This window comes from Hyperolius riggenbachi, chromosome 9 (genome assembly GCF_040937935.1).
Source record: "Hyperolius riggenbachi isolate aHypRig1 chromosome 9, aHypRig1.pri, whole genome shotgun sequence".
Classification (NCBI taxonomy): domain Eukaryota; kingdom Metazoa; phylum Chordata; class Amphibia; order Anura; family Hyperoliidae; genus Hyperolius; species Hyperolius riggenbachi.
Window position 1 is genome coordinate 50,341,824 of NC_090654.1, and position 27,353 is coordinate 50,369,176.

The 27,353-nt window shown below is 46.6% G+C and overlaps 1 protein-coding gene across 10 annotated transcripts in view; it reads right to left on the minus strand.

Moving 5' to 3' along the window:
• LOC137532315 (renalase-like) overlaps positions 1–27,353 on the minus strand; it is a 603,961-nt gene that overhangs the window by 195,590 nt on the left and 381,018 nt on the right. For all 10 annotated transcript variants that reach the window (XR_011023908.1, XR_011023907.1, XM_068252717.1 and 7 more), the window contains one exon: positions 2,377–2,540. Coding sequence is in view for 3 of the 10 variants with exons in the window: in XM_068252726.1 (XP_068108827.1) it covers positions 2,377–2,540 (164 nt within the window). In the remaining 7 variants the exon portion in view is untranslated. The remainder of the gene's footprint in view (positions 1–2,376; positions 2,541–27,353) is intronic.

Here is a 27,353-nt window from a genome sequence, read left to right on the forward strand (position 1 = left end):
TCCTGAAAAATTGCAAATTTTTGTAAATTGCTCCGGTAAGGGCCACGACTAGATTAAGTTGGCAACCTTTGAACCAGATGTACTTGAGCCGGGTATGCGCAGTGTCTCAGTTACACTGCTCTGTCTGCGCTCACTGCTCTCTTGAGATCTCAGCATGCTCGCGCATGCACACAGAGGTGAAACTGAGACACTGTGCATGTGCTGCACAAGTACCTTCGTTTCAAAGGTTGCTGACTTAATCTAGTTGCTACCGCTACCAGAGCGATTCACAAGCAGACAGCTTCTTGGGAGAGAACAGATACCTAGGTAAGTGTATGGGCTCAGTTTCCCCTTGTTTTTTTTGCCTTAGACTTCCTTTAATAACCAAATCTCTTTATCCCTTTTTCTTCTTTTTCACTTATCCTTCTCTCAGGACTTATATACAGTTCTATTTAAAGGGATACTGTAGGGGGGTCGGGGGAAAATGAGTTGAACTTACCCGGGGCTTCTAATGGTCCCCCGCAGATATCCTGTGTTGGCGCAGCCACTCACCGATGCTCCGCCCCCGCCTCCAGTTCACTTCTGGAATTTCTGACTTTAAAGTCAGAAAACCACTGCGCCTGCGTTGCCGTGTCCTCGCTCCCGCTGATGTCACCAGGAGTGTACTGCGCAGACACAGACCATACTGGGCCTGCGCTGTGCGCTCTTGATGATATCAGCGAGATCGAGGACACGGCAACGCAGGCGCAGTGGTTTTCAGACTTTAAAGTCTGAAATTCCAGAAGTGAACCGGAGGCGGGGCCGGAGCATCGGTGAGTGGCTGCGCCAACACAGGATGTCTGCGGGGGACCGTTAGAAGCCCCGGGTAAGTTCAACTCATTTTCCCCTGACCCCCCTACAGTATCCCTTTAAATATATGTATTTTTATACTGGAAAAATCTGTTTAAGGCTCTGTTCCCACTTGAGATGAGAATGGACATATTTTGGTCCAATCTCCACTCATTGAAAAACTGACTACCGGTATATAGGAGCCATTCACACTTCTGTGCAGTTCAAGACAACCCAAGAAGAGCAGATGCAATCCCCACATAGCCTATAAGGGTAACACATCTGCCCCAGGCTCCAGCCAGACCACAGCAGACCACTGGAGCGAACACTACAGTGTCCACTCCTGCTGCCCCCCATGTGATTTGGCACAAGTGGGAACCTAGCATAATTGACTCAAAACTTTCCTTCCATCCTTTAAATCAATATATTTCTTATTTTGTAATGCTGATGATGAAGATAACTAAGAATAATAGAAAGGACCAGTGTGATTTTAATTATAAAACTATGGCTTTTGCTTATGATGTTTTTGTGGTTTAAGTGACTAGAGGTGTGGCAGGATTGGAGGTGGGGCAGGGTTGTGTCTTCAGGGTGTCCCTCTTTCTTATTTAAAAAAGTTGGGAGGTTTGAGCAAAGGTGTCACAGGGCTGGGTAGGGGTAAGAAGGAACAGGTTAACAATAGTTAAGGGGGGTAGCCTTGAAAATACATCAGTGCGGCCCCAAATTTCTTTCCACCATTTGCATACCATTATGAAATGTGATGTCGGTTGGAGAGTGACAGCAGAACTGCATATGAGATGATTATATCCCAACTTGTTTGTTAAATGCTAATTCTGTCAGTGCTTATGGGTCTGTGAGTGGTGCCAGGCCCAAGAGCAGTGGCACTGTCTCCTGTAGGAACTGTTGCTTGTATGAGAAGGACAGGGACTCTTCTGTACAGTATCTTGCTATGGTGTATGCATTTTGGAAAATAATGAAATACTCAAAAACCCCAAAACATTATTTAAAATGTTCACAATCACTGTGCACGGGTGTATGTATGTTAACCAGCCGGGCGGTATGGACGAGCTCAGCTCGTCCATCACCGCCGGAGGCTGCCGCTCAGGCCCTGCTGGGACGATTTTCATGAAATAAAAAGCAGCACACACAGCCGGCACTTTGCCAGCCGCGTGTGCTACCTGATCGCCGCCGCGAGCCCAGCGTAGCCGGAACAAACAGTTCCGGCCAGCGCTAAGGGCTGGATCGGAGGCGGCTGACGTCAGGACGTCGGCTGACGTCCATGACGTCACTCAGCTCGTCGCCATGGCGACGAGGTAAGCAAAACAAGGAAGGCCGCTCATTACGGTCTTCCTTGTTAATTCTGATTACCGGAGGCGATCAGAATGACGCGTCCGGAGCGCCCTCTAGTGGGCTTTCATGCAGCCAACTTTCAGTTGGCTGCATGGAATAGTTTTTTTTTAATTAAAAAAAAACCCTCCCGCAGCCGCCCTGGCGATCTTAATAGAACGCCAGGGTGGTTAAGCCTAGTTAAAGGAAACCAGAGACGATAAAAATCTAAATTTGTATACATACCTGGGGTTTCCTCTAGCCCCATGTGCACGGATCGCTCCCATGCCGCTGTCCTCAGCCTTCTGTATTGCCGATACTGGGTCCGTAACGTTGACCAGTTGCAGCCAGTCTGCGCAAGAGAAGTGCACTCTCTACGTATCTCTTTGGCAGGCTGCAGCCGGAGTCTCCTGGTAAAAAAAAAAATCTGCATTCATTCTCTCCTTATACGAGAGAGAACTAAAAGGCTGATGCATAAGTCCTCATCGTATTTTGAACTGACGAGTAAAAATCCTACTGTATGTACCACTAAACTGACATCCCTCCAGCCCATCCTGAACTGACTCATCCACCTCTCCTATCCAACTCCTGAACTTGTGCTGCCCTGTCATATTATTATTATTTATTGTATTTATAAAGCGCCCACATAATACACAGCGCTGAACAATAAATACATACAATAATACAAAGTTTGACAGACATAACAAGGATATACAACACAGTTCAAAACTATACAAGGCAAACGGTACAAAATACATGATCATGCGATTTTGGGCTGGTTAGGAAGGCCCAGTAATACAAGAACGAGGCTGTCATAGGAAATGAGCACACGCTCCTGTAGAATACACTAGGGAAGGGAGGACCCTGCCAAGGGCTTACAATCTAAGGGGAGGGGAGGTGGACACACTGGGAAGGGCTGTGGAATAAATATTCAGTTACTGTGTGGTAGGGGGTAGGTAGGCCATCTTTAAGAGGTGGGTTTTAAGGGCTTGCTTGAATGTCTTGAAGGAGGGAGCAAGTCTGATGGGTGGTGGAAGGGGAGTTCCATAGGGTGAGGGGGGCTCTTGAGAAATCCTGCAGGCACGCATTGGAGTGGGAATGCGTGGGGCAGTTAGGCGACGGTCATTGGGGGACCGGAGTGGATGATCTGGTGTATACCTGTGAACAAGCTCTGAGATGTAGGTAGGGCAGATTTTGTGCACAAATTTATTGGCCAAGCATAGAATCTTGAAACTTATCCGAAATAGGATAGGGAGCCAATTCAGGGATTTATTGAGGGGGGATGTGTAAGTGGAGCAGTGAGAGGAATGGATGAGTCTTGCAGCCGCATTCATAACTGATTGAAGGGGGGCAATTCAGTTCAATGGGAGGCCAGACAGAAGGGAGTTGCAGTAATCAAACCGGGAGATGATGAGGGCATGCATGAGCAGCTTGGGAGTGTCCTGGGTCAAAAAGGGGCGTATCTTGGAGATATTACGGAAGTGAAAATTGCAGACTTTGGTGACATTTTGGTTGTGGGGGATGAAGGAAAGGTGACGACCAGACAACGGGCCTAGGAGGTAGGGCGAATGGTTGCGTGGTCAATTGTGATGTGGATATCTGGGAGGGGTGCAGCCATGTGGGGTGGAAAAATCAGGAGCTCAGTTTTGTCTGTCAATAACTCTTTACTGCCTATTACACATATGGTGCAACTGAAACTGAAGCTGGCCATACATTACTCAATGGCCACACAATGCACACAGTTTTCTAATAGATTTTATACCATGCAGAGGTTTCGCTACCTCTACATGCCGGGGGCACCCAGGATGCCTCCATGTAATGCATACTCCCCAGTAATGTGTAACCCCCACCGGCTAGCCTCCTTCAGTGTCCTGAATCTTCTATCTAAAGCTACCAGGAGGACCTGTACTACATGACCCTGTGACACATGTGTGACCTCGTACAGTCAGGTACCAGGTGCCTGGAGGTGATGTATAGAAGACTCGGGACACTGGAGCAGATGAGCCAAGGGCGGACATATGGCATTACCGGTGGGGGGAGACCAGCCGTGAGTCAGTCTTATCGCAGGTATGTCAAACCGGTTCTACGAGGGCCGAGATCCTCACACGTTTTTGATACAGCTCAAATTAATTCATGGGTCTGAATCAGGAAAGGTGTGGTCCATCAGGTAGAATACAAGGCTCTCTTTCTCAGTCCATCCTAAACACTGGCATGGATCTGGCCCTCCAGGCCTGGAGTTCCACACATGTGGTCTATCGGCAAGAAATCAATGCCGCTGGTTAGCTACTGGATATCGATGCCACAAATCGAGTAATGTAAATTACTTTCAAGGCTCACTTAATAATAATAATCCAAATGTTTGCATAGTGCTTTTCTCCTGTCGGACTCAAAGCGCTCAAGAGTCCACCCTGCAGTGTTAGGGAGTCTTGCTTTGAACTCCTTTCTGATTAGGTACAAAACCTAGCCAGGATTCAAACCCTGGTCTCCCATGTTAAAGGTAGTGCCCTTAATCAGTACACTATCCAGCCTCTGCTCTTCTCCCTACTTCCCCCAACAGATGTCTCGATTTCCAGATACCGTCCCAAATAAAAGCTAATTCTTCTCACTACTTGTAAGGCTTGGTGGTGTATTCTCCACAGTCAGCATGCAACGCATGAGCTGGCGTGGAGGAGGTACACACACTAGCACAAGGAAACAGGCTATCCCCAGTATAGTGGAGGGGGGAACTGACTCCAAAAGGAGATTGTGGCGCACAGAGCCGGTGCAGATCCGACAGCCACAAACAATACTTTTGCGATAACGTCTCAGCGCAAGGTAGCGCTGAGCGCATAAACCAGAACTGAGGAGATCAGGACAGGTAGACAGAATGAACGCTTGCTAGCTAGCCGCTACTTAGTGACAGCAAGCGTCCACAACAAGACAGACTGGAATGAGACAGCCAATGCGTTTGCAGCGATGGCGTGCCTCACAAAGACAGGACAGGATAGTCAGGAAATAGCAGGATCAAGATAGATGAACGTAACACAGACAAAAATACAATAAGTATGTTTTCCTAGCGTATTACAATTACAGCTATCAATGAAACTATTTGTAACGTCTGACTAACATATGTATATATCGGCAATGAACCGATATATGACATAAGCAGGAACACTGACTTAGACTGGAGCAATACAGGGAACAGGACTCAGAAGGATTCGCTATCTCTTCGCAGAGATGAACGCAATCCACAAATGGTAACAGAACAGGATTCAGAAGGATTCGTTATCTCTTTGCAGAGATGAACGCAATCCACAAACGGTAACAGAACAGGATTCAGAAGGATTCGTTATCTCTTCGCAGAGATGAACACAATCCACAAACAGAACCTGGAGCAGGGTAACTACCTCAGCACGGGTGATCACGGTATGCGCAACCTACCAAAACGTGCTGGAAAGCTGACTAACTGCACACAGGATATAAACAGTTCGTGTACGTATACATCAGCGACACTGATGTATCAATGTAACACGAATACAAGGAAAATAATAAAGGTGCTGGTATGCATATATATTGGCAATGAACCAATATATGATGCAAAGACCAGCAAAGTATCTTTAGAACAAGAAACACGATCGGGGGCTGAAGCGACAGCAAGACAGGCTTAAACTGAAGCTATGAAAACCCGAGGAGTCCTGCAGGAAGCAGATCTTTATACTGAGGTCATCCAATGGGAGCAGACATGCAGATTCCCACACAGGTGAATGATAATCAGTCACAAGCTGACAGCAGGGAAAGGCAGACAAAGCTATGCAGCTTGCATGGAAAGAGATCAGAACTGCCTGAGCTGCAGCACTACTACTTTCAGCAATACCTGCTGCAGCAGCGATCATGACACTACTACATACAAGATTCTTCAACGTTTTCACCTCTCACAATCTATGCAAAACTCACCCACTCTTGAAATCTTCAAACACAATTATACCTCTGAACTTTTTTGAGATAAGAAAGAAGGACTCCTTTAGGACATGCCCCCTGCCACATCTACCACACAAAGAAGCCATGAACAAAAGGCATCGTTGCCATACTTTCATTAGTTAAATCAATGTTCTGTCTATTATCACTACTTTTCCTTGAAAGCGTCAGTTCAGAGGAAATGAATAAAGTTTAGAGTCTCAAAAATACATTTTTAGTAGAGAAGTACATATATTTGCACAAATCTGTACATCATTCCTGAAATAGAGAAAGGTGACATTTTTTTTTGAAAAAAAAGGTACTGTGATTCCAACAACACAGAGACAGTTGGATCTATGATAATTTATCTTATAAAATCAGCATATAATTTAATCTAGAACACAGTAACATAGCTTGATAAAAAATGTCAGCAGAGCAAATACTGTATAAGGCTCCCTAATATAGCCAGTAACTCCACCCTCCAAGTACTAGCCTCTATCATGACCACACCCCTAATAACTATTTATAGCCACACCACCAGTACAGCAATTCTCTCCGTAAGTAATGATCCCACAGTGCCCAAATACTACCCCACCCCACCCAGTTTAACCACAACCCAAGTACTGACCCACTACCAGTTCTGATACCACCATAATATTTATGTTTCCTCCCCCTAACCCCAATGTTAGCACCCACCCACAATGCCACTTGTGCGGTGGGAATCGCTGCGGAAAAAATTTGCATGTGGATGCGAATTTCGCATAGGAATTCGCATTCGAGTTCGCATGTATGAATATGCATGCGAATTTAACCATGGCAGTGCCTGTGTACTTTTCCATTGTTTTTATGCAAAATCGTATGTAAATTTGCATGAAAATTTGCATACCAAAACCACATGTGAATTTCCTATTAAGTACATTGTATGCGAATCGCATAGCGGTATGCGAATTCTGATGGCTCTGCCGTGCAGATTTTTTTCTGCACAGAAAAACGCTCAGAAATCCTGACAAGTGGAAACAGTCCCATCCACTTGTATTGTCTATGCGAATCTGCATGCAGGAAACGCATGCAGATTCGCTCTAGTGGAAACGGGCCCTTAGTTGCTGCCATACAATAACAAACAGCTATAACATTTGTAGAGTGCTTTTCTCCCATTCAAGGGGAACAATATGCTAAGTAGTCAATGTGACTTTAAAGATCTGGCATTTCCTTTTCGTCTTCTGTAGTTCTGAGGACACTTGTTGGCTTCTGGGTCTCTGAGAGCAACTGCTGTATTTTGTAGCTCCAAGGACACCTGTCTTCTGTGGTTCTCAGGACACTTACCTTCTGTGGCTCTGAGGACACTTGCTTTCTTCTGTGGCCCTGAGGACACTTATCTTCTTTAGCTCTGAGAACAGTTGTCTGATAACACTTGTTACTTCTATAGCTCTTTGGACACTTAGCTTATGCGGCCTTTGAGGACACTTGCTGTCTTCTGTAACTACGGCTAAAGTTATCTTCTGTGGCTCTGAGAACAACTGCTGTCTTATAGTTCTAAGGACACTAGTTGTTTTCAGAGGATCTCAGGACACTTGTTGTCTTTTGTAGCTCTGAGGACAGTTATCTTCTGGAGCTCTGAAGACACTTACATTCTATGAGCCATAGAGCCTGTGGACACTTGACATTCATGGCTCAAAGGACACTTATCTTCTCTGGCTCTGAAGACACCTGTCTTCTGTAACATAGTGCCCCCAAATTTTTGCTAGCTGATGTAAGGGGTCAAAGTTTAGCTCAATGATGCAGAATAGGGGGCTAATGGAATCCACCAAGTATTCGCCTGAGGGGGTGATTGCGAATTTGCAGTCTTTGTGGCGAATTATTCCCCTGGCGAATACTTTGGCCCATCTCTATTGGCCACTTTTAGATATCCCCTTATTACAGTTGCCGTTATAGTGCTAGGTTCATTATAGCATCCCCTATAACGCTCCCTTCATAGTAGTTCCCCATCCATGCTTCCCTTGTTTTAATCCCAACTGCCTGCCAACTTGTCTACTCTTCTGAACCAATCCTACTGCAGCTGCTGTCATTCTCCTAAGTCTCACAGACCCAGTGGTTAGGTGATGCGACTTTCACATGACCATCAAAATGCATGACTTCGAAAATGGCGCCTCCTGAAGGACCTCAAAAGGAGATAAAAAGGTTTGGGAGCATTGACAGGTAAATATAACTATCCAGGATGCTCCTCTTTATGAGTGACTCTGCCAGGCTCGGACTTACATCACAGGAGCCTATAGGCACTGATGAGCTAGACTTCACCCTCATTGAACCTACAAATCCCAGACAAACCGCACCTCAAGTGTACAGGCTGACCCTTCTTTCTTAGTTCCCATGCCCAGTGTAGGTAGCTACAGGTGTCCCTTAGCATTAGATAGCCAGAGGCACCCTCAGTATTAAATAGCTAGTGGTGCCCCTGACTGAAGGAAGATCTCATCAGTGGAATGCCAAGGACTGGGTATGTAACCTCTCATTTATGCTCTGCCCTGGACTTTGCATAGGAAAGGAGGGAGGAAAGCACTAGAGGAGGGGTGTGAGCCGCCCTTCCATCACCAGGCGCCTGTAGGCACGTGCCTACAGTGCCTTATGGCAAATCCGGCCCTGGACTCTGCACTGGCAGTGGCACCCAGCTTGAGGACATCTGAGTTGGACATTAGAAGATGATTCAGAATTATATATTCATAGTGCAGATGACAACAAGGGGGAAGGCAAGAGAAAGAAGCAGCTATTTGGAGATTTAGAGAACAGAACTCTGGGCAAATATCAGTTCAGAAGAAAGGAGAGTATTACTAATAGGATGAGGAAATTAGGACTGGAAAACAAATGAGTGATGAAATGTACATTACATAAGTGCACAGCAAACGGTCCCTCTGTGTTTAAAAGGCACCCATCTCAATCAATAACACTTCTGCCTAGAAAGGCTGACTGGGAAACAGCTGCCTCTCCACCGTAGAAAGATACAAGCTAGGCGTAGGAATTCACCATGGCATAGGTCCATCGGGGCTGAACGCCCATTCCATAATTCCAAAATACAGAAAACAAATCGAGAGCCCTTGGTAGTACAGTATGTTTGAGAATCTAAATGTATAACAAAAGAAGGGTACTCACAAAGATGGGTTACCGCTAAGGCAACCACTGAATCAGCAAGTGGGGAGATTAGACCCAACCCCACTCAGGTAAAAAGTCACTCTCGTAGACAGAAAAGAAGGCGGGGTTGCATCCCTCCACCAAGGGTGGACTTAGTTTACAAGTACAAATTTTAACAGAGGCGCCAGTGTAGAATAAAATATTTAAAAACCATTTAAGAAGGGAGGTAATGGTGCACTTACCTCTCTAGAAGACTAAACAGTCAGTTTGTCGAAGCAAGCTTCCTCAGGCTATAACAGGAGCATTGTTGTTCAGCCTTAGCAGCACGTCACGGAGGTGCTTATATGTGCTAAGGCTGAACAACAGTGCTCCTGCTACAGCCTGAGGAAGCGGGTTTCGACTTGAGAAACGCGCTGCAATATTTGGAGTCATGATGAATAAAGTGAATTTTGCTGATAAACTGACTGTTAAGTCTTCTAGGGAGGTAAGTCCACCACTACCGCCGTTCTTATGGCGCCTCTGTTAAAATTTCTACTTGTGCCCAGCATGGCCTCTGACCTGTAGTCAGCTGGCTGGTGGCCTCACCAAGATGATGGTAGTGAGCAGCAAGCAGCGACGTGACACGAGGTGGAGAGGTAGTAGCCATATAAGCGAACTGGCCATACTGAGGTCTCCAAGAGAGACGTTATGTACGGCCTTTTGGTTAACGATGATGAGGACAATAGGTCCCGTAGGGTGTGCCTGTTATGCTATTTAATACACATTTCTATACAATGCGCACTGGCCCCTAAACTACTACTCCTGTAATAATGCCTAGGTGTGCCTTCTGCTATGAAAAATATATAAAGTCTATGATTGCTCACTAGTGGCGCCACTGATGAAGACTGTCCTCAGATTTTCAGGATAGGGAAAGCCTCCACTGTACCCAATCATGCGGCCCTCACCGAGGATCTAGACCAGTGTTTCTCAACTCTTCTCGCGTAATACAGTCTATATTTAATAAGTAAAAAAAAAAAGCAGATGCACTTACATACAAAGACGTTAAAAACAAGTTCAGTTTTTTTATAGGGCTCTCCTGGGCCTCAGCTGGCTCTGCCTGGTGTCACGAATCTTGTATAGTGGCTCCAGCTTCCACCCGCACAGCCAAGTTCGTACAGATGCCGGGGAGACTTGGCTGTGCGCAATATGCTTTAAAGGGGAACTCTGTGCAGTGTCACTGAATAGGGCGCCCATGTAGCACTTTATCCTTTCTAAATAGCTTCAGAAGCTACCAGCTGCAAACATTTTCAACACTCTCTCTAACCTGCTTACTGACTCACCTATTTGAATGATCCGTCAGAAAACTAATGCTAGGTACACACCATGCAATTTTGTGTTAGATAGATGGTTCGATAGATAATTTCCGAGATGTCCAATATTATTTTTTTCGAACGTTTTTCTGTTCAATTTCTCATAGAAATGAATAGAAATAGATAAGAAAAGATAAGAGAATTGAGCAAGGAATCGACCGGAAAATCGAATCGAAAACTAATCAAATGGAAAATCGACCGAAAAATTGCATCATGTGTACCTAGCATAAAGAAAGCTATTATTTAGAATATGGCTTAAAGAGTAATGGTACTCTATAAAGACTGTATTATGGCTGGGCTCTGCCTCGGAGAAGCTGCTTATCATTGCTAACACAGCAGTAGACATAAACACACCACATTTCAAAGGTCAATTTAAACTCACTCCTTGATTAGAGCTGGTCAATAAGACGCAAATAAGGGCAAATTGATGCAAATGTTTGAACACATTTTTGTAGCTTGAAAAAGAACCAATCAAATCCTGCAGCTGCTGCAGTCCATTGGTCCGCTTTCAAGCTGTGTACATTTGTATAACAATTTGCATAGACTCTGCATCAGCTCAGAATTATTTGCATCCCCTTGACCATGCCTAGCCATGATACACATTAGGTGTGGTTAACTCAGACATCTCTAAGGCTGGTTTCACACCAGGACGTTGCATTTTAGGGGACGTTATGGTCACATAACGTGCCCCTAACGCAACGCCTGGTGCTCTCTGATGTGGACGTCAGAGTGATGCTACGTACACACATGCGACAACGATCGTTCGTTGAGAACGACGAACAAACTTTTAATTGATGAAAGAACGACCTAAGTAAAGATAGTTTTAAAAGGTGTGTAACGATCTGATCGTTAGAACGAACGTTACATCACGTAAAACAACTATTGCGCCTGCGCATAAAAATGAGAAGTTTCACAGAGAAATAGTGAAATGCGCATGTCAAGCCTAGTACGAACGACCATTTCCAACGATGTACTACTTTTGCAAACGATCGTCGTTGGTTAAAATCCGCCGAGACAGAACTTTCTTTTGTAGCGATTTGGCTCGTTCGTCGTTTGCCTTAATAGTTGGTGGTTCGTTTTTTGTAACGATCGTCGTTGGTAAAGATCGGGGAACGATCGTTACAAACGACTATAGTGGCATGTGTGTACGCACCTTAAGCCGCGTTGTGCAGCTCACTCTGGCGTCCGTGATGCCGTAATGCGCACTCTTAGACGCACGCGGCATCACGTGGTCCCGCCCGGCCAATCGCCGCACAGAGCGGCCGCTCCAGGTAGTAAACACTGCACGTCACTGAGTGCAGTAAATATTAATTAGCCATGTGCCTAGCCGCTCTCCGCTCAACCCCAACATTACTGAGCATGTGCAAGCAGTCTAACGCGGCTCTGCCGCTTAGAAAGTACTGCATGCAGTACGTTGTGTAATGGCGCAGCGTTACTGTGTAACGCAACATGGGCACTGTGAACAGCCCATTGATTTTTCATTGCTGTGCGGTGGGGTGCGTTACAGGCTTCTCTAAAGTGCGCCTGTAACGTCCCACTGTGAAACCAGCCTTAAAGTTCATACACACGTCCAGCAAATCCGCCAAATGGTTTGTTGTGGGGTCATTCATGCCGTGGAGTTGGTCGTGCACTTTGTTGGATGTGTGTACGAACCTTACAGATCTCCAAGTATCTCCACTGTGGATATCCAAATTCAGCAAAACGGGTTGCTATAGAAACTCATCTGATGCAAGTAATATAACGTGCATTACCATAGGAACGCTTGAGTTACCTATGTACCACAGGTTGTACTAATTGCACAATGCACTCTGCTAGTCCTGGTAATATTGCTGTGCAGCCACAGCCCACGGCAATATTAATGATTGTTACAGAAACAGCTCCTCTATGGGCTCAATTCACAAAAGGGTGCTAACTCAGTTAGCACGCCCAAAGCTTTTATTGATCACGCGCAAAGTTTACCGCTGCGCGCGAAACATCACATCGAATGCAATCAAAACGTTGCACTGGGTACACCTAAAATGTTGCACCCAGTGCGACGTTTCGCGTGCACCGCTAAACTCAGTGCGCAAAACTTTGTGCGTCCGAAACAGTTTTAGGCGTGCTAAGAGGCTTTTAGGCGTGCTAACTAAGTTAGCACCCTTTTGTGAATCAAGCCCTGTCTGTCTTAACTCCTAATATATCTCTCCTTATCTGTTTAGCGCCTTAATTATGGAGAGAAAAACTTTTTTTGCATTAACCCTTTCATATGAAGAGGTGACTGTTGTCCCTGCTTGATGATGTCGCTGTTCTCATTGTGATGATGTCACACCTTTCCCCCCCTGTGAAAAAAAAAAATCTCAGAAATAATACAGCAGATTGTTCTGAAGAGGTGACCATTTTTCAGCAGAAGAAGAATGTAATAAGTATCCGTGGTAATACAGTGCAGATACATCTGGGCACTCAGACAGCTGAGAGTTATTGGTTTACTTGTCGTGATGTATGGCGACTTATTGTAGAGACGCTCGGACAATTTGTAAGAAGACTTACAAGGAATAAAGGATGGAAAGGGAAACGCATGCTTCATCACTGTCTGGTGGATCAGATAGGAGGTCACTGCGCCGGGAAAATAAAACAGTCTCACACTGATGACACGTCAGCCAACAATAGAGTCACAGACCTCCAGGCTCATTCAATAAGCTAGAGCCAAAAAAAGCAAGGATAATTTCCGAACTTCAGGAACACACTGCAACCAATCAGAACAGTTTATTGATAACTGAGTAATTGTTGAGCACTATTGTTTTTTATATTACTTTCATCTTGCATGCACATAAAATATATGTAAAGGGGCTTGTTTTATACTTATTTAATTGACTTCGATCTGAAATAATGCCACATGCTCATTCACAAGGTAGGTGCCTAGGGCCTAATGGGTTTCTGAGGGCCCAACTACCTCTTTCTCTGACTCCTCTCCCGTCTCAGATTACCAAAAGGACCATAATGCTAGCTACACACCATACAATTTTCTGGCAGATTTATCTGCCAGATTGATTATTTCCAACATGTCCCATCTGAATTTTGATACATTTTTTAATCTTTTTTTATCGTGTTTTCAATCGCCGTTCGTAGAACTGAACAAAAATCGATCAGAAAAAACCGATCGGAACATCGAAAAATCAATCGAAATTCAGATCAGACATGTTGGAAATAATCGATCTGGCAGGTAAATCTGTCAGAAAATTGTATGGTGTGTACCTAGCATTATGGTCCTCTGTGCTACTGAGCATGCACGGCCATTGCGCGCACTTAAACCAGGAAGAGGAGCTGCCTGGGCCCAATGTGAATACTAAATAGTAAGTAGCAGATTTGAACACGAACTTTGGCTCGGGTTCGCTTTAAAGGTAGCCATACACTGGTCGATTTGCCATCAGATTCGACCAACAGATAGATCCCTCTCTGATCGAATCTGATCAGAGAGGGATCGTATGGCCACCTTTACTGCAAACAGATTGTGAACCGATTTCAGCCTGAAACCGTTCACAATCTGTTGTGGTGGTGGTGCTGCCGCCGCTCCTCCCCCCGCATACATTACCTGCTCCGCCGGCGCGACTGCCCCCGGTCATCGCTGCTCCGTCTCCGCTCTGGTCTCCGGCTCTGGCATGCTTCACTTCTTCCTGCCCAGCAGGAAGTTTAAACAGTAGAGCGCCCTCTACTGTTTAAACTTCCTGCCGGGCAGGAAGAAGTGAAGACCCGGAGACCAGCGCGGAGACTGAGCAGCGGTGACCGGGGTGAGTCGCGCCGGCGGAGCGTCGGTCGTCGGGCACTCGAACGCCGCTAGCGACGTGCTCCCTACCCGCGGGCGATCGACGGTAATTTTCCGCACGGAGCAATTGACGGGATCGGACGAAATAGATCGAAATTTGGCGTGTAGCGGGAACGATGTGACAGCAGATTCGATCCCAGTGATCGAATCTGCTGTCAATCTGGCGGGAATCGGCCTGGTATATGGCCAGCTTAAGTGGAGGATCATTAAAAAGAATTTCAGGTGCACAGTTATAGCTTCAATATGTGGCAGAGATTCCTAGGCATATTCTAAATACAGGTAATCCATTTGCTCCATCCCATTAACACTGTTATATGGAGATGTAAACTGTCCAAGAGTCAGACAGAAGGTGTGTACTGTAGTCAGAATGTCTAGGCAAACATGATAACACAGCATTGTATGTTGATGACACAAGGTGTTAAAGGCCTCCCTGCCGCTTTCATTGTTTTTGTTATCAAAATACAAGCTTAAAGGTGCCCATACACTTGTCAGATTGGCAGCAGATAGATAAGAAATGCATCTGATGATCTATCTGATGCGTTTTTAGAACATTTTTTACCAGGATAGAATTCCAATAGATTTCAGTTTGAAATCTATTGAAATTCGATCTGATGGCATTTTTTTGCCATCAGATTTCCATTAAGGCCAATGCAAACTGATAAGCAATCTCATCAGATCGACCTAAATTTTCCACCCTGCCAGTTCGATGGAAATCCATCGAAATTGGCCATCGATCGGTCGATTGGCCAACCGATTTGCAATCGATCTATCGATCGATCGATCGGTCGGCCAGAAAATCGGCTGAGTGTATGGGCCCCTTAATACTAGGAATACACAATGAGTTTTTTGGACAGATAGATGGCTCGATAAATAATTTCCCACCGCTCCGATCTAATTTTAATCTTTTTTCTGATCAATTTTCTCATGGAAGTAAATGAAAATCAATCAGAAAAACGATTGGAAAATTGGTAAATCAGCTGAAAAAACTCATTGTGTATGCCTAGCACATGGCTCTGTTCCTACTAGAGCAGTCTGTTCTCCGCTTAAAGGGAACCTAAACTGAGAAGGATATGGATTCTTCCTTTTAAAATAATACCAGTAGCCACAGCCCCTCAACAAGCATGCAGATCAGGTGCTCTGACTGAAGTCAGACTGGATTAGCTGCATGCTTGTTTCAGGTGTGTGATTAAACCACTACTGTAGCTAAAGAGCACAGCAGGACTGCCAAGCAACTGGTATTGTTTAAAAGGAAACATACATATTCCACTCAGTTAAAGAGACTCTGAAGCGAGAATAAATCTCGCTTCAGAGCTCATAGTTAGCAGGGGCATGTGTGCCTCTGCTAAACCGCCGCTATCCCGTGGCTAAACGGGGGTTCACCCCCAAACCCACCCCCGCAAGCGTTGGTCGTATATTTGGTCGCTCCTGGAGGCAGGGCTAACGGCTGCAGCACTGCCTCCAGTCGTGTCTATCAGCGGCGCATCGCCGCCTCTCCCCTGCCCCTCTCAGTGAAGGAAGACTGAGAGGGGCGGGAGAGAGGCGGAGATGCGCGCTGACAGACGCGCGTGGGGCAGGGCTGCGGCGGTTAGCCCTGCCCCAACCAGGAAGCACTCCTTGTTGCAGACTTCTGTGCAGTCTGCAACATTCTCGGGCAGGCGGATGAGTTCCTCCATATAGCCTATGAGGGTAATGCATCTGCATGCATCTATGTGAGTAATGCATGCTCAGGTTGCAAAGAGACCATATGAATGGATATTACACTGTCCGCTCCTGCTGGTCCTGCACAAGTGGGAACCGCGCCTCACTAACACTTGGGCAGCAATTGTACACAAGCTAGATGGCTCTTGGTGGAGAACATTGCTCCCTACTTACCCTCCCCACATAGCAACAGAACATGTCGCTAGTCTGGATGCCTGTTCATAGTAATGTGGTTTAGAGCAGTTGACACTGCTCTTCACTTGTCCTACTCACCGCTCTCCATCTCAGCGTTCTGCGTTTAGGGCAGGTCGTGGCTTTATTAGTTTGCTTAAAGGGGAACTGAAGTAAGAGGTATACTGAGGCTGCCATATTTATTTTCTTTTAATCAATACCAGTTGCCTGGCAGCCCTGCTGGTCTATTTCTCTGCAGTAGTATCTGAATAACACCAGAAACAAGCATGCAGCTAGTCTTGTCAGATCTGACTTTAAAGTCTGAAACACCTGATCTGCTGCATGCTTGTTCAGGGGCTATGGCTAATAGTATTAGAGGCAGAGGGTCAGCAGGGCTGCCAGGCAACCGGTATTGCTTAAAAGGAAATAAACATGGCAGCCTCCATATACCTCTCTCTTCAGTGCCCCTTTAAGCAGGGAATACCCTCTAGCGTCACGATGTGGGCGTCTGCATGCAGACAAGGTCTCACCTCCTCCGGTGATTGACGTCTTTTGAATAGCCACAACGAGCACCTGCACCACGTGACACTTCTGTACTACATGACCTCACTACATGCCGCTGTGTCACGTGGTACAGGCGTTTGTGGTGGCGATCCTGCAACACTCACCACGGGCTGTAACACATGGAAAGCAATTTCATGCTGAACATATCTAAAGGAAATCTGTCTGTGGTGTGTAGGCAGGTAGTAGATCCTTCTCTGATCAAATTCGATCTGAAGACATAACAACAAAAGTTGTTTAGGTAATACCTTTAATGACTAACGGTACAAGATTCCTTTGCACAGTTAGTCATTAAAGGCATCACCTAAACAACTTTTGTTATGTCTTCTGATTCTCTCCATGACTAATACCCGACCACACGCAACCAAATTCGATCTGTCATAGCTCCCAACTGTCCCTCTTTTGGAGGGACAGTCCTTCTTTGGAACCAAATCCCCCCGTCCGTCTTCCTTTCTCATTTGTCCCTCTTTCAGGACTGATGTACAGATCTGTGTAATATTTGTATTTTTCTACTTAAAAATGTGTTTAATTGACTCTAAACTGTCCCCATCCTTTAAATTGTTGCATTTCTTATTTCCAAATGTTAATAGTAAGAAAATTTAACGATGATAGAAAGGTGGTTCTTTCTATCATCGTTACATTTCCTTAATATTACAAGTGTAGTAAGAATTATACAACTACATCTTTTGCTTATGGATTCTGTGTGGTATACATGACTAGGGGTGTGTCTGGAGTTGAGATGGGCAGAACTGTTCTGAAGCGAACAGTCCCTGCGGAATGACCTCGGCGTCCCTACGTATTCGCCAGTTACCGCATTACTGTGCAGACGCTTTCCCGGCGGTTGCACGTCCTCAATCGTGTGCCCGCAGGTGGGAGCACTCTGCGTATGATGTCATGCAGAGCGCTCTCGGCTGTGTGCGTGTGATCGAGGACGCGCGGCCGCCAGGAAAGTGTCTGCGCAGTAATGTGGTAACCGGCGAATACGTAAGTGATGCCGAGGTCATTCCCTAGGGACTGTTCGCTTCAGAACAGTTCTGCCCATCTCTAGTCTGGAGGTGTGACAGGGGCGTGGTTTAAGGTGTCACTCTTCCTGGGAGGTATGCTATCTGATGGTCACTCTTGTGGCCATCATCTGATGTATAGACACCTTAGTCCTTAACTGATTCGGAAATTTACACCCTGCTTATGTGTGGGAAGGTAGGCATAGGCTTACTGCACCTCCCGTGGGCCGGAGTCTCCTTCCGCTCACCTGTAACCGGCCCTGCTTCAAAGTCCTGGTTGGCAGAATAGGGGCACGCGCAGTATCCCCGCGGGGCGCACTTCTGCAGGAAAATGTAGCCGATACGCGTGGTCACCTGACCCGGACATACTATGCGCACTTGCGAAGTATGTCCGCTTGGGTAGCTGGTCATCGCACTACGTCTTCCCACGGGAGTGCGCATGTACTCCTGCGGACTTACTGCGCGGCGCCAACTCTTTGGAACAGGGCCAGTTACAGATGTACAGAGGGAGTGCCGGCCCACGGGAGGTAGGGAAAGCCTATAAGCAAGGCGTCAATTTCCGAATCGGTTAATTCCCAGCATAAGGTATCTTTTAAGGCTAAAGGTGGCCATACATCAGATTATGGCCACCCAGGTGACCGTCATATAGCATATGTGCACCTCCCCAAACACACACAAGGCTTCAATTTCAGAATCAGTTAAAGTGGACCTGAACTCTTGCACAGGACACAAGTAAAACATAACAGAAATGCACCCTGTGTGTAATTTCCCCCTTAATTGTGTCTAATCACTCTTTGTAATTTGATCCTCCCCTGTGTCACATGCCTTTGGCAGATAAGCCCATTTAAAAGCACAGGCTGTAAACAATATGTCTGCATCCATGAATCAGGAAGTAAAAACAGTGTGGATTTATTTTATGATTTGTATCAGCTGTAATAAAGAAATGTTTTTTGTTGGAACGTTATTATGCTGTTGTGTATATTTTAGAGTTGTGAGTTCAGGTCCGCTTTAAGGACTAAGGTATCCTTTAAAGAGACACTGTAACGAGAAAAACGATCCGTGGGGGGTACTCACCTCGGGAGGGGGAAGCCTCAGGATCCTAATGAGGCTTCCACCGTCCTCCTCTGTCCCACGTCGGTCTCGCTGCAGCCCTTCAAAGCCGGTGCGACAAATCCAATAGCCTGTTCAATTTACCTTTCCAGGCTCCAGCGGGGACGCTGTTTCAGCTCTTCTGACGGGGATAGGCGGAAATAGCCGATCTCGGTCGGGTCCGCTCTACTGCGCAGGAGACTTGCGCCTGCGCAGTAGAGCGGTCCGACGGAGATCGGCTATTTCCGCCTATCTCTGTGGGAAGAGCGGATATTGCGCCTGCGCTGGAGCCACGGAGGTAAATATTTACATCGCCGCCGCTCCGGGAGGATTTTCGCCGCCGCCGTGGGACCGAGGAGGACGGGGAAGCCACAATAGGATCCGGAGGCTTCCCCCACCCGAGTTGAGTACCCCCCAGGGGAGGTTTTTTCGTTACAGATTTTCTTTAATTAAACATCTGCCACCTTATGACCCCCTGGCTGCTTCATGAAGAGGTTATGTTTTTTCATGCGTACTGTAATAAATATTCCTCCCCACATATTCCCACCCAGCTTGTATAACTATCTCGGCAGCCGTTCCTCGGCTCTGGAAACCAGGGCCACTTCCAGCGACACATCTTCAAAGCTGCGCAGCGTCCCCGCACACCAGAGACAGTTGGCAGCTCCGCGCTCGCTGCAGGCATAAACACATTACAGTGTGGGAAGACTTTTATTGCTCCTTTTGCATTTGTCCAAAGCATGTTGCTTTGCACATATTATTTTTCTCCGCCGTGTAAAACATTAAGCAAATGCTATTATTGCCTAGCAAATGCTACATGGATGATTGCTCCCTCTGTTCTCCCCGGCATCTCGTCACCGTACCTCAGCGAGTCTTGTGGCTGAAACGGGCGGCTTGCCCAGAACTGAACAGAATAATTAGGCTAAGAAGAGACAAATTTATCTCTCTCGCTAAGCTCTTTAAAGCAGAACAAGCCTGGTCTTTTCTCTTTTTACATACAAGCAGCTCTAGTGAGTAATAATGTGGCAGAAAAAGAGAGAGCAAAAGAGCCCCCGATGCAAATGAGGGGCTCAGGGTAAAGCATTGGCCTGTTATTGTGGATCAGGCTTACACGCTAAGAAAAGCATGTTCCTTTCACACCGCTGTAATCCTAGAAGTTCGCTGGCCTAAAACCCTAACAAGGAGAAGTCTTGTTAGATGAAATTAAGTGAGTGCTCCGACTGCCAAGCTATACAGAGCGCTCACCTGCCGCTCACCTGTGATGGGGGCTTTTAGCATCTGTTACCAAAATAATAGGGACAAAAGAAGGGCTTATTTATGTGCCTTTTTTCCACCCACCAAATTATCCTTGGTACCTGCGGTCCTGCCTCTGCTGGCCTGAGCTCTGCGTCGGGGGAGCGATGTTTGACAAGGAGATCAGGCAGAGGAGGCTTCCCCAGGCAAGTGCTGGGATGAGGCCTGTGTGAATTAAAAGTGAAACGGGCCTAATGTTGCCCAAATGGAATCAGTTATTTTGGACAGCTAGGCGCATTTCAACATAAGGGCACATTCATGCTAGAAGAGCTTAAGGAAGAGCTTTAACCCAGGACTCAACTTCATTCCAATCAGTAGCTGATACCTTCTTTCCTATGAAAAATCTATACTTTTTTTTTTAAATAGATCATCAGGGGGATCTGTGAGGATCTGTGATATTGTGGTGAAACCCCTCCCACAAGTCATGACCATGGTCCTGAGAGTTTGCTGTCTGTGAACCTCGTTGCATTGTGGGAAATACCGGTAGCAGCTTTTTACAACTGCCAAGCAACCAGTATCTCCCTCTGTGCATAAATCTCTGAGTAAGGGCCCATTTCCACTATCGCGAATTCGCATGCGTTTTTCGCATGCAAATTCGCATAGCAATACAAGTGAATGGGACTATTTCCACTTGTCAGGATTCCTTTGCGTTTTTCTGTGCAGAAAAAATTCGCATGGCAGAGCTATCAGAATTCGCATATCGCATACCGCTATACGAATCGCATACAATGTATTTAATAGGAAATTCGCATGAGGTTTGGGTATGCGAATTTTCATGCGAATTCGCATGAAAATTCGCATAGAAACAATGGAAAAGCACACCAGCACTGCCATGGTTAAATTCGGATACATCGTCATCCATGCAAATTTTCTTGCGAATTCGCATGAAAATTCGCATAGACCGGTATGCGAAATTCGCATCCACATACGAATTTTTACCGCGGCGATTCGCACCGCACAAGTGGAAATGCAGCCTAACACACATTCTGTACAGATCACCTGGCAGGAATAATGCTGGGAATACACCATGAGATTTTTTGGCAGATACTTATGCCTGGCTATCTATAATGGGGAAACACTTAATTTTGCACCCGTCCCTAAGGGGTTAATTGTGATATTTAAATAAGCTACCAATAGGTATCATTGCAGAATAGATAGACAAACGTGCACAATCTGCACACCCTCAGGCAATTTTATCTACAGACTCATAAATACAAATTCTCATCCAAATGACTGTGATTAGGTCTAAACAGAAGAGAGGTAGCAGGATCAGCAGGCAGGCTGTAGACACTGCCTGGGCCGCTTATCTCAGAGAGGATCAGAAGAAAACACATCAGATTTTCTTCCTCTGATGGACGTGCTGAGAGTAGAATATTGCTTATCAGCTTATGAGCAACGTCAGAAAGTTTGCTCAAGAGATAAAGCAATGAAGAAGTGTAGGAGTGAGCGTGACATGTATATGGAAGTGAAGGCGCTAACAGCATGAACGACAGTATGACAGTTACGTAACGCTGAGTACACCACAACACTCATTCTTAAAAATCCCCCAAAAAGCATGTTGCAGCCCACCAGCTTCTTCCGAGGAGAACAGAAGTGACCCCCATATGACTAATGCTGGGCTTACATGAGCTAGATGTGGTGAATGATCAATGGCTAGCTGATAGCGATCATTTACCACCGGCTGCCACTAGATATTAATAGGGAAGAAACTTGCTGCGGTGAACTTCCATCCCATTATGCCCACGTGACCTCTGATCTGAAGTCACCTGGTATTTGGGAACTAGTACTTCCTAATGTGAACGTGCTTGGCTACGGCAAGCTCCATACCTATTGACCAGCTGCCTCAGGTCATGCTGGGCATTATAGGGTTAAAGTTTGCTGCTGGTGAGCCCATACCATGGCAGATTCCATCCCTAGATATTAATCTTCACACACATGCTTGACGGAACCCTGCTGAGGCCAGCCCACGGGTGTCAAACTCATGGCACGTGGACTAAATGAGGCTCTCGCCATTTTATGTGGCTCTCATGAGCTTCAAATGTGCATTATTGTAAGCAGTAAAAGAATAACAGCACACTGCCTTCCCAACCAGAGGAGCACGCCGGTGACAGTGTTTGTGTTTGAAGCATTGTCAGTTTAAGCCTGGGGGGATGGCGGCAGCAACAACACACAGGACCCCCCCCCCCCCCTTGTAAAATTAAAACGGGGCTCCCTCCTGGGATCCAAACCCCCCTCGTGTCACTGAAAAAAACACACCAACACACCTTTCTCGACTCCTTCTTCCCACATTGCTTAGTAATGCAACAAGCAGTGTATTATATACTTGCACCAGCGATGTGTCGGGTCTCTTTTGTTCTTCCCAGTAGCTGCACACTCTACACACCTCAAACTTCTGATCACGTGACATGCACTCGGAGCCAGAGGTATGCAGCATAAAGCAAGTGGATGTCAGAAAGATCAGAGGAGACCTGAAGCAGCACCGGAGAAGGTAAGTCTAAGGGCTGGTGTACACCAAGAGCGGTTCTGAGCGTTTTTAAAACGCTTGCATGTTGAAATCCGCTGGGCTAGTGTATTTTAATGGGATGGTGCACACCAGAGTGATTCTTTTTTCCCCCAAACACAAACTTGGGTCCTGCAGCATTTTTGCTGATTTCTGAGGATATTCTGCCTCAATGTTAAGTATAGGAAAGTGGGAAACCGCTCTGAAAAACTGTAGATCAGAGGTTTTCCAAGTGTTTTTGTCACAGTAGCTGTTCAGTTATAGCTCTACTGTAACAAAATATAAAAAATGCTGCACAAAAAACGATCCAAAAACTGCTAGACATGTTTAGAAAATTGCTCCAAACTTGCCTAGAATTGCTCTAAAAAACGCTTGGTGTGCACTGGCCCTAACACTGTTTCAGTGAGCTACTCTGCAGAAGTGGGAGAAGTGAAAGTGAAGGGGGGGGGGGGGGGGACAGGGATGAGCTGAGGGCACTGAGAGGAGAGGACTGTGAAGTTTCTATTTTCAGGTTTGCTATAGGTGGAACAACGCATCCAAATATCATAGTATACCATAGATAGTGGACACCTGCCCTTAAAATTTTCTTTAAACTACTATTCCTAATTCATACACTGAATAAGTGTGATAAGCTCTCAAATTTCATAAAAACATCTAGGTGTGTCCTGCTAGATGAATGGAAGATGATCGAGGAAGTGTTTGCCAATTAGAGTATGAATATTTTGCCTGTGTGCAGAGTGTACTGTACTGCTGCTGCTTGCGTGCCATCAGGCTTTTCTTGTAGGGTGAGGTTGGGAAGGGAGTCACAGGAGGTGTCAGACAAACCCCTGTACATATACCAGGCCCCAGGCACCTGTCTAGTCACTTTGTGGCTAAGCTCTGCCCGTAAAATGTCCAAAAACCATTGGGGTGCTGCCCCCACGAAGGAAGTTATTAGCCCCCTTAAACGGACACTTTAGGGGGGTCAGGGGAAAATGAGTTGAAGTTACCCGGGGCTTCTAATGGTCCCCCGCAGACATCCTGTACCCGCGCAGCCACTCACAGATGCTCTGGCTCCGCCTCTGGTTCACTTCTAGAATTTCAGACTCTAAAGTCTGAAAACCACTGCGCCTGCGTTGCCGTGTCCTCACTCCCGCTGATGGCACCAGGAGCGTACTGCGCAGGCCCAGTATGGTCTGTGTCTGCGCCGTGCGCTCCTGGTGACATCAGGGGAAGCGAGGACACGGCAACGCAGGCACAGTGGTTTTCAGACTTTAAAGTCTGAAATTCCAGAAGTGAACCAGAGACGGGGCCGGAGCATTGGTGAGTGGCTGCGCGGGCACAGGATGTCTGCGGGGGACCAGTAGAAGCCCCGGGTAACTTCAACTCATTTTCCCCTGACCCCCCTACAGTGTCCCTTTAATAATAAAGGAAAGTGGGCAGGAACCTTATTTATGTGCCTGAATGTACAGGTCACATGACAGGGAAAGTTTATGCTCTCACTCTGATCCAGCACAGTGGTAATGAGCAGTGTCTTGTTACATGCTAATATCCTTGTCCCTCACAGTGTTCTATGGAAGAACAATAGGGTTCCTACACAGGTCTATTACCCCCTCATACGCCAAGCTGGTAGACATTTCCCAACATAGAATTCGATACAAAAGTGATTGATTCCTACATCACCTGGCAAACTCAGTTTCAACAGGTTTCAACACAAATCTATAAAGCATCAATTGGACCACAAGCTTGTACTTTTTAAAAGACAACTGTAGTGAGAATATGGAGGCTGCCATATTTATTTCCTTTTAAACAATCCCAATTGCCTGGCAGTCCTGCTGATCTACTGTATTTGGCTGCAGTGGTGTCTGAATAACACCAGGAACAAGCATGCAGCTAATCTTGTTAAATCTGACAATAATGTCAGAAACACCTGATCTGCTGCATGCTTGTTCAGGGTATATGGCTGAAAGTATTAGAGGCAGAGGATCAGCAGTACAGCCAGGCAACTAGCATTGTTTACATGGAAATAAATATGGCAACCTCCACATCTCTCTCCTTACAGTTGTCCTTTAAAGGGACAACTGAAGTGAGGGGGATATGGAGGCTGCCATATTTATTTCCTTTTCAATAATACCTGTTGCCTGGCAGCCCTGCTGATTGTTCAGGCATCAGTTGTGTCTGAATGTCACACCTGAAACACCTTGGTCAGGGCCTATGGCTAAAAGTATTAGAGGCAGATGATCAGCAGGACTACCAGGCGACTGGTATTGCTCAACTTCTAAATGACTGCTCCATGCCAATTGATGGGGACACGGCGGCACCCCCTGGACCGCTCAACACCAATTGCCGTTAAGTCCTGGGGCGGGGTTTTGCAGGAGATTGCACATGCCAATGCGCGCGCATCTCTGAATGAATGACGGAGCTCTGCAGGAGACTTTTAGACGGTGAAATCGTCTAACACAGTACAGCGCTGCGATCTACGGCAGCACTGTACTGGGGACAGCCGTCTGATGCGGCTGTCCCCCTGGGGGGCAGGAGAGAGATTGGCTGTCATAGGCTGATGCCTATGACAGCCGATCGCTGTGATAGGCTGGCAAGGATCAGAGCCCACCAACAGATAGCTCTGTTGGTGGGCAGAAAAGGGGGGGGAGTCACTTGTGTGCAAGTTGTACGGCCCTGCAGCAAGGCCTTAAAGATAACCCGAAGTGGGGATCTTAGAAAGAAATCTATACACAGAGGCTGGATCTGGCTATAGTGCCCAGCCTCTGTTGCTATTTGAATCCCTCCCTAAGTGCCCCCTGCGCTCCGCTCTCCCCCATAAATTACAGCCGCGCTCTCCCCCATAAATTACAGCCGCGCTCTCGGGCAATGTTTACCTCCCTTATGTCACTCACGCCGCTCCCCCGCCTCCTGCAGAGCGCCGGTCCCCGCCCACGTCCCTTCCCTCCAATCAGCGGCGAGGGAAGGGACGTGGGCGGGGACCGGCGCTCTGCAGGAGGCGGGGGAGCGGCGTGAGTGACATTAGGGAGGTAAATACAGCCCGCTGCGACACGCTGTGTGTCGCCAGTGCGGCTATAATTTATGGGGGAGAGCGGAGAGCAGAGGGGACTTAGGGAGGATTCAAATAGCAACAGAGGCTGGGCACTATAGCCAGACCCAGCCTCTGTGTATAGATTTCTTTCTAAGATCCCCACCTCGGGTTCTGTTTAAAGCTGCAGTGGCCTATTATAAAACATTTCCTGGTCACTAGGGGGGTGTAAGCATACAGTCCTCAAGTGGTTAAAATGAAATAAATATGTCAGCCTCCATATCCCTCTCACTTCAGTTGTCCTTTAAACAACAACTATTAGCCATACTATGCCAGGGAGAAAACAAAACACATATTTAAGTAGATACTTACTTGCTCTACTTGCATTTCAGATGTATTGCCCTGTACACGTTTTGATTTCAATGTATATTATAGTGTGAAATGGACAGAATTCTGTCCATGGCAGGAGCCATCTTGGGTCCCACAGGATTCAGCATCCCAACTTCGCATATCCTTTCCTCCCGCACCATTACTCCACGCGCTGAGTTTCCGTCTATACACTCTGCAGTACCGTCGGCAAAGTGTATAGACAGGAACTCCAGCGTGGAACCATATGGAGGCGAGTCTGTGCGTACTGCTTTTATCCCTCCCCGCTTCGCCGAGTAATAGTGCGGGAGGAGATGCGAGGGGGGATGCAGGGCGAGGGGGGGATGCAGCAGAGAGGGGCACACAACAGGAGGGGGGCCGAGGACAGTAATGGAGGACAGCTTCTGGCCCCCGTCTGCGCCCTAGCAGCTGCAAGTGACAAAAAAAAAAAAAAAAAAACAGGTGGCCAAACAGAGAAGAACAGAAGTGAGGGACAGAGGCTTCACTAGCATGCATTACAACTTCTCCTTTGCGGCCAGCGTACGAGAAAAGAGCCTGGGGACTAATAATCTATTGAAAAAAAAAAAGTGAAATTGATTTTAAACTTCTAAATTGCCTTGCTAGCATCTTTTTTACTTACTTAACAGTTTGTAAGTAAAAAATTGATTATGAATTTTGTGCCTGGCAGTTACTCTTTAAAGCAGTGCAAAGGTGTATGGCCATCAATCCTCTTCCACTCTTGCCATGCATACATATAATTAAGCAGCTCTGCTGTCAGGTAATCTCCCGGGGTTCCCTCCTTAACAGCCTCTGGCCGCGCACGTACAGGGGCCGCCGACCTGGCTGGGTTGGTGGATGCTACGGTGGGGACCCCGGGAGACTGCCAGAGAGCAGGGACTGGAGAAAGCACCAGATAAGTAAATCTGATTATTTAAAAAAAATGGCAGATGTATCCTTTAAAGCATGCATGTCAAACACCAGCCCGCGGGCCAGATCTGGCCCTCAAGTGGTTTCCCCATTTTGCTTTATGTTTGGCCCACTCTAGTCCACCAGGGAAACTATATTGGATGTAAAGGCCTAGAACCCCAGGGAAGTCATATGGGGGAGGTATGGGGAAAGCACTAAACACAAGAGAGCTGTACTGGGGAGGGTGGGGGCCTCTGTACGCCCGGGAACTGTATAGAGGAGGAAGACTAGACCCCAGGGAACTATATAGGGGAGCAGGGCCGGCGCTACCATTAAGGCAAAGGAGGCAGCTGCCGCAGGGCCCCAGAGCTTGTAGGGGCCCCCAGTGGCTACAAGAGGAAAAAAAGATTTTTCAAATCGGCCTTATAGTTTT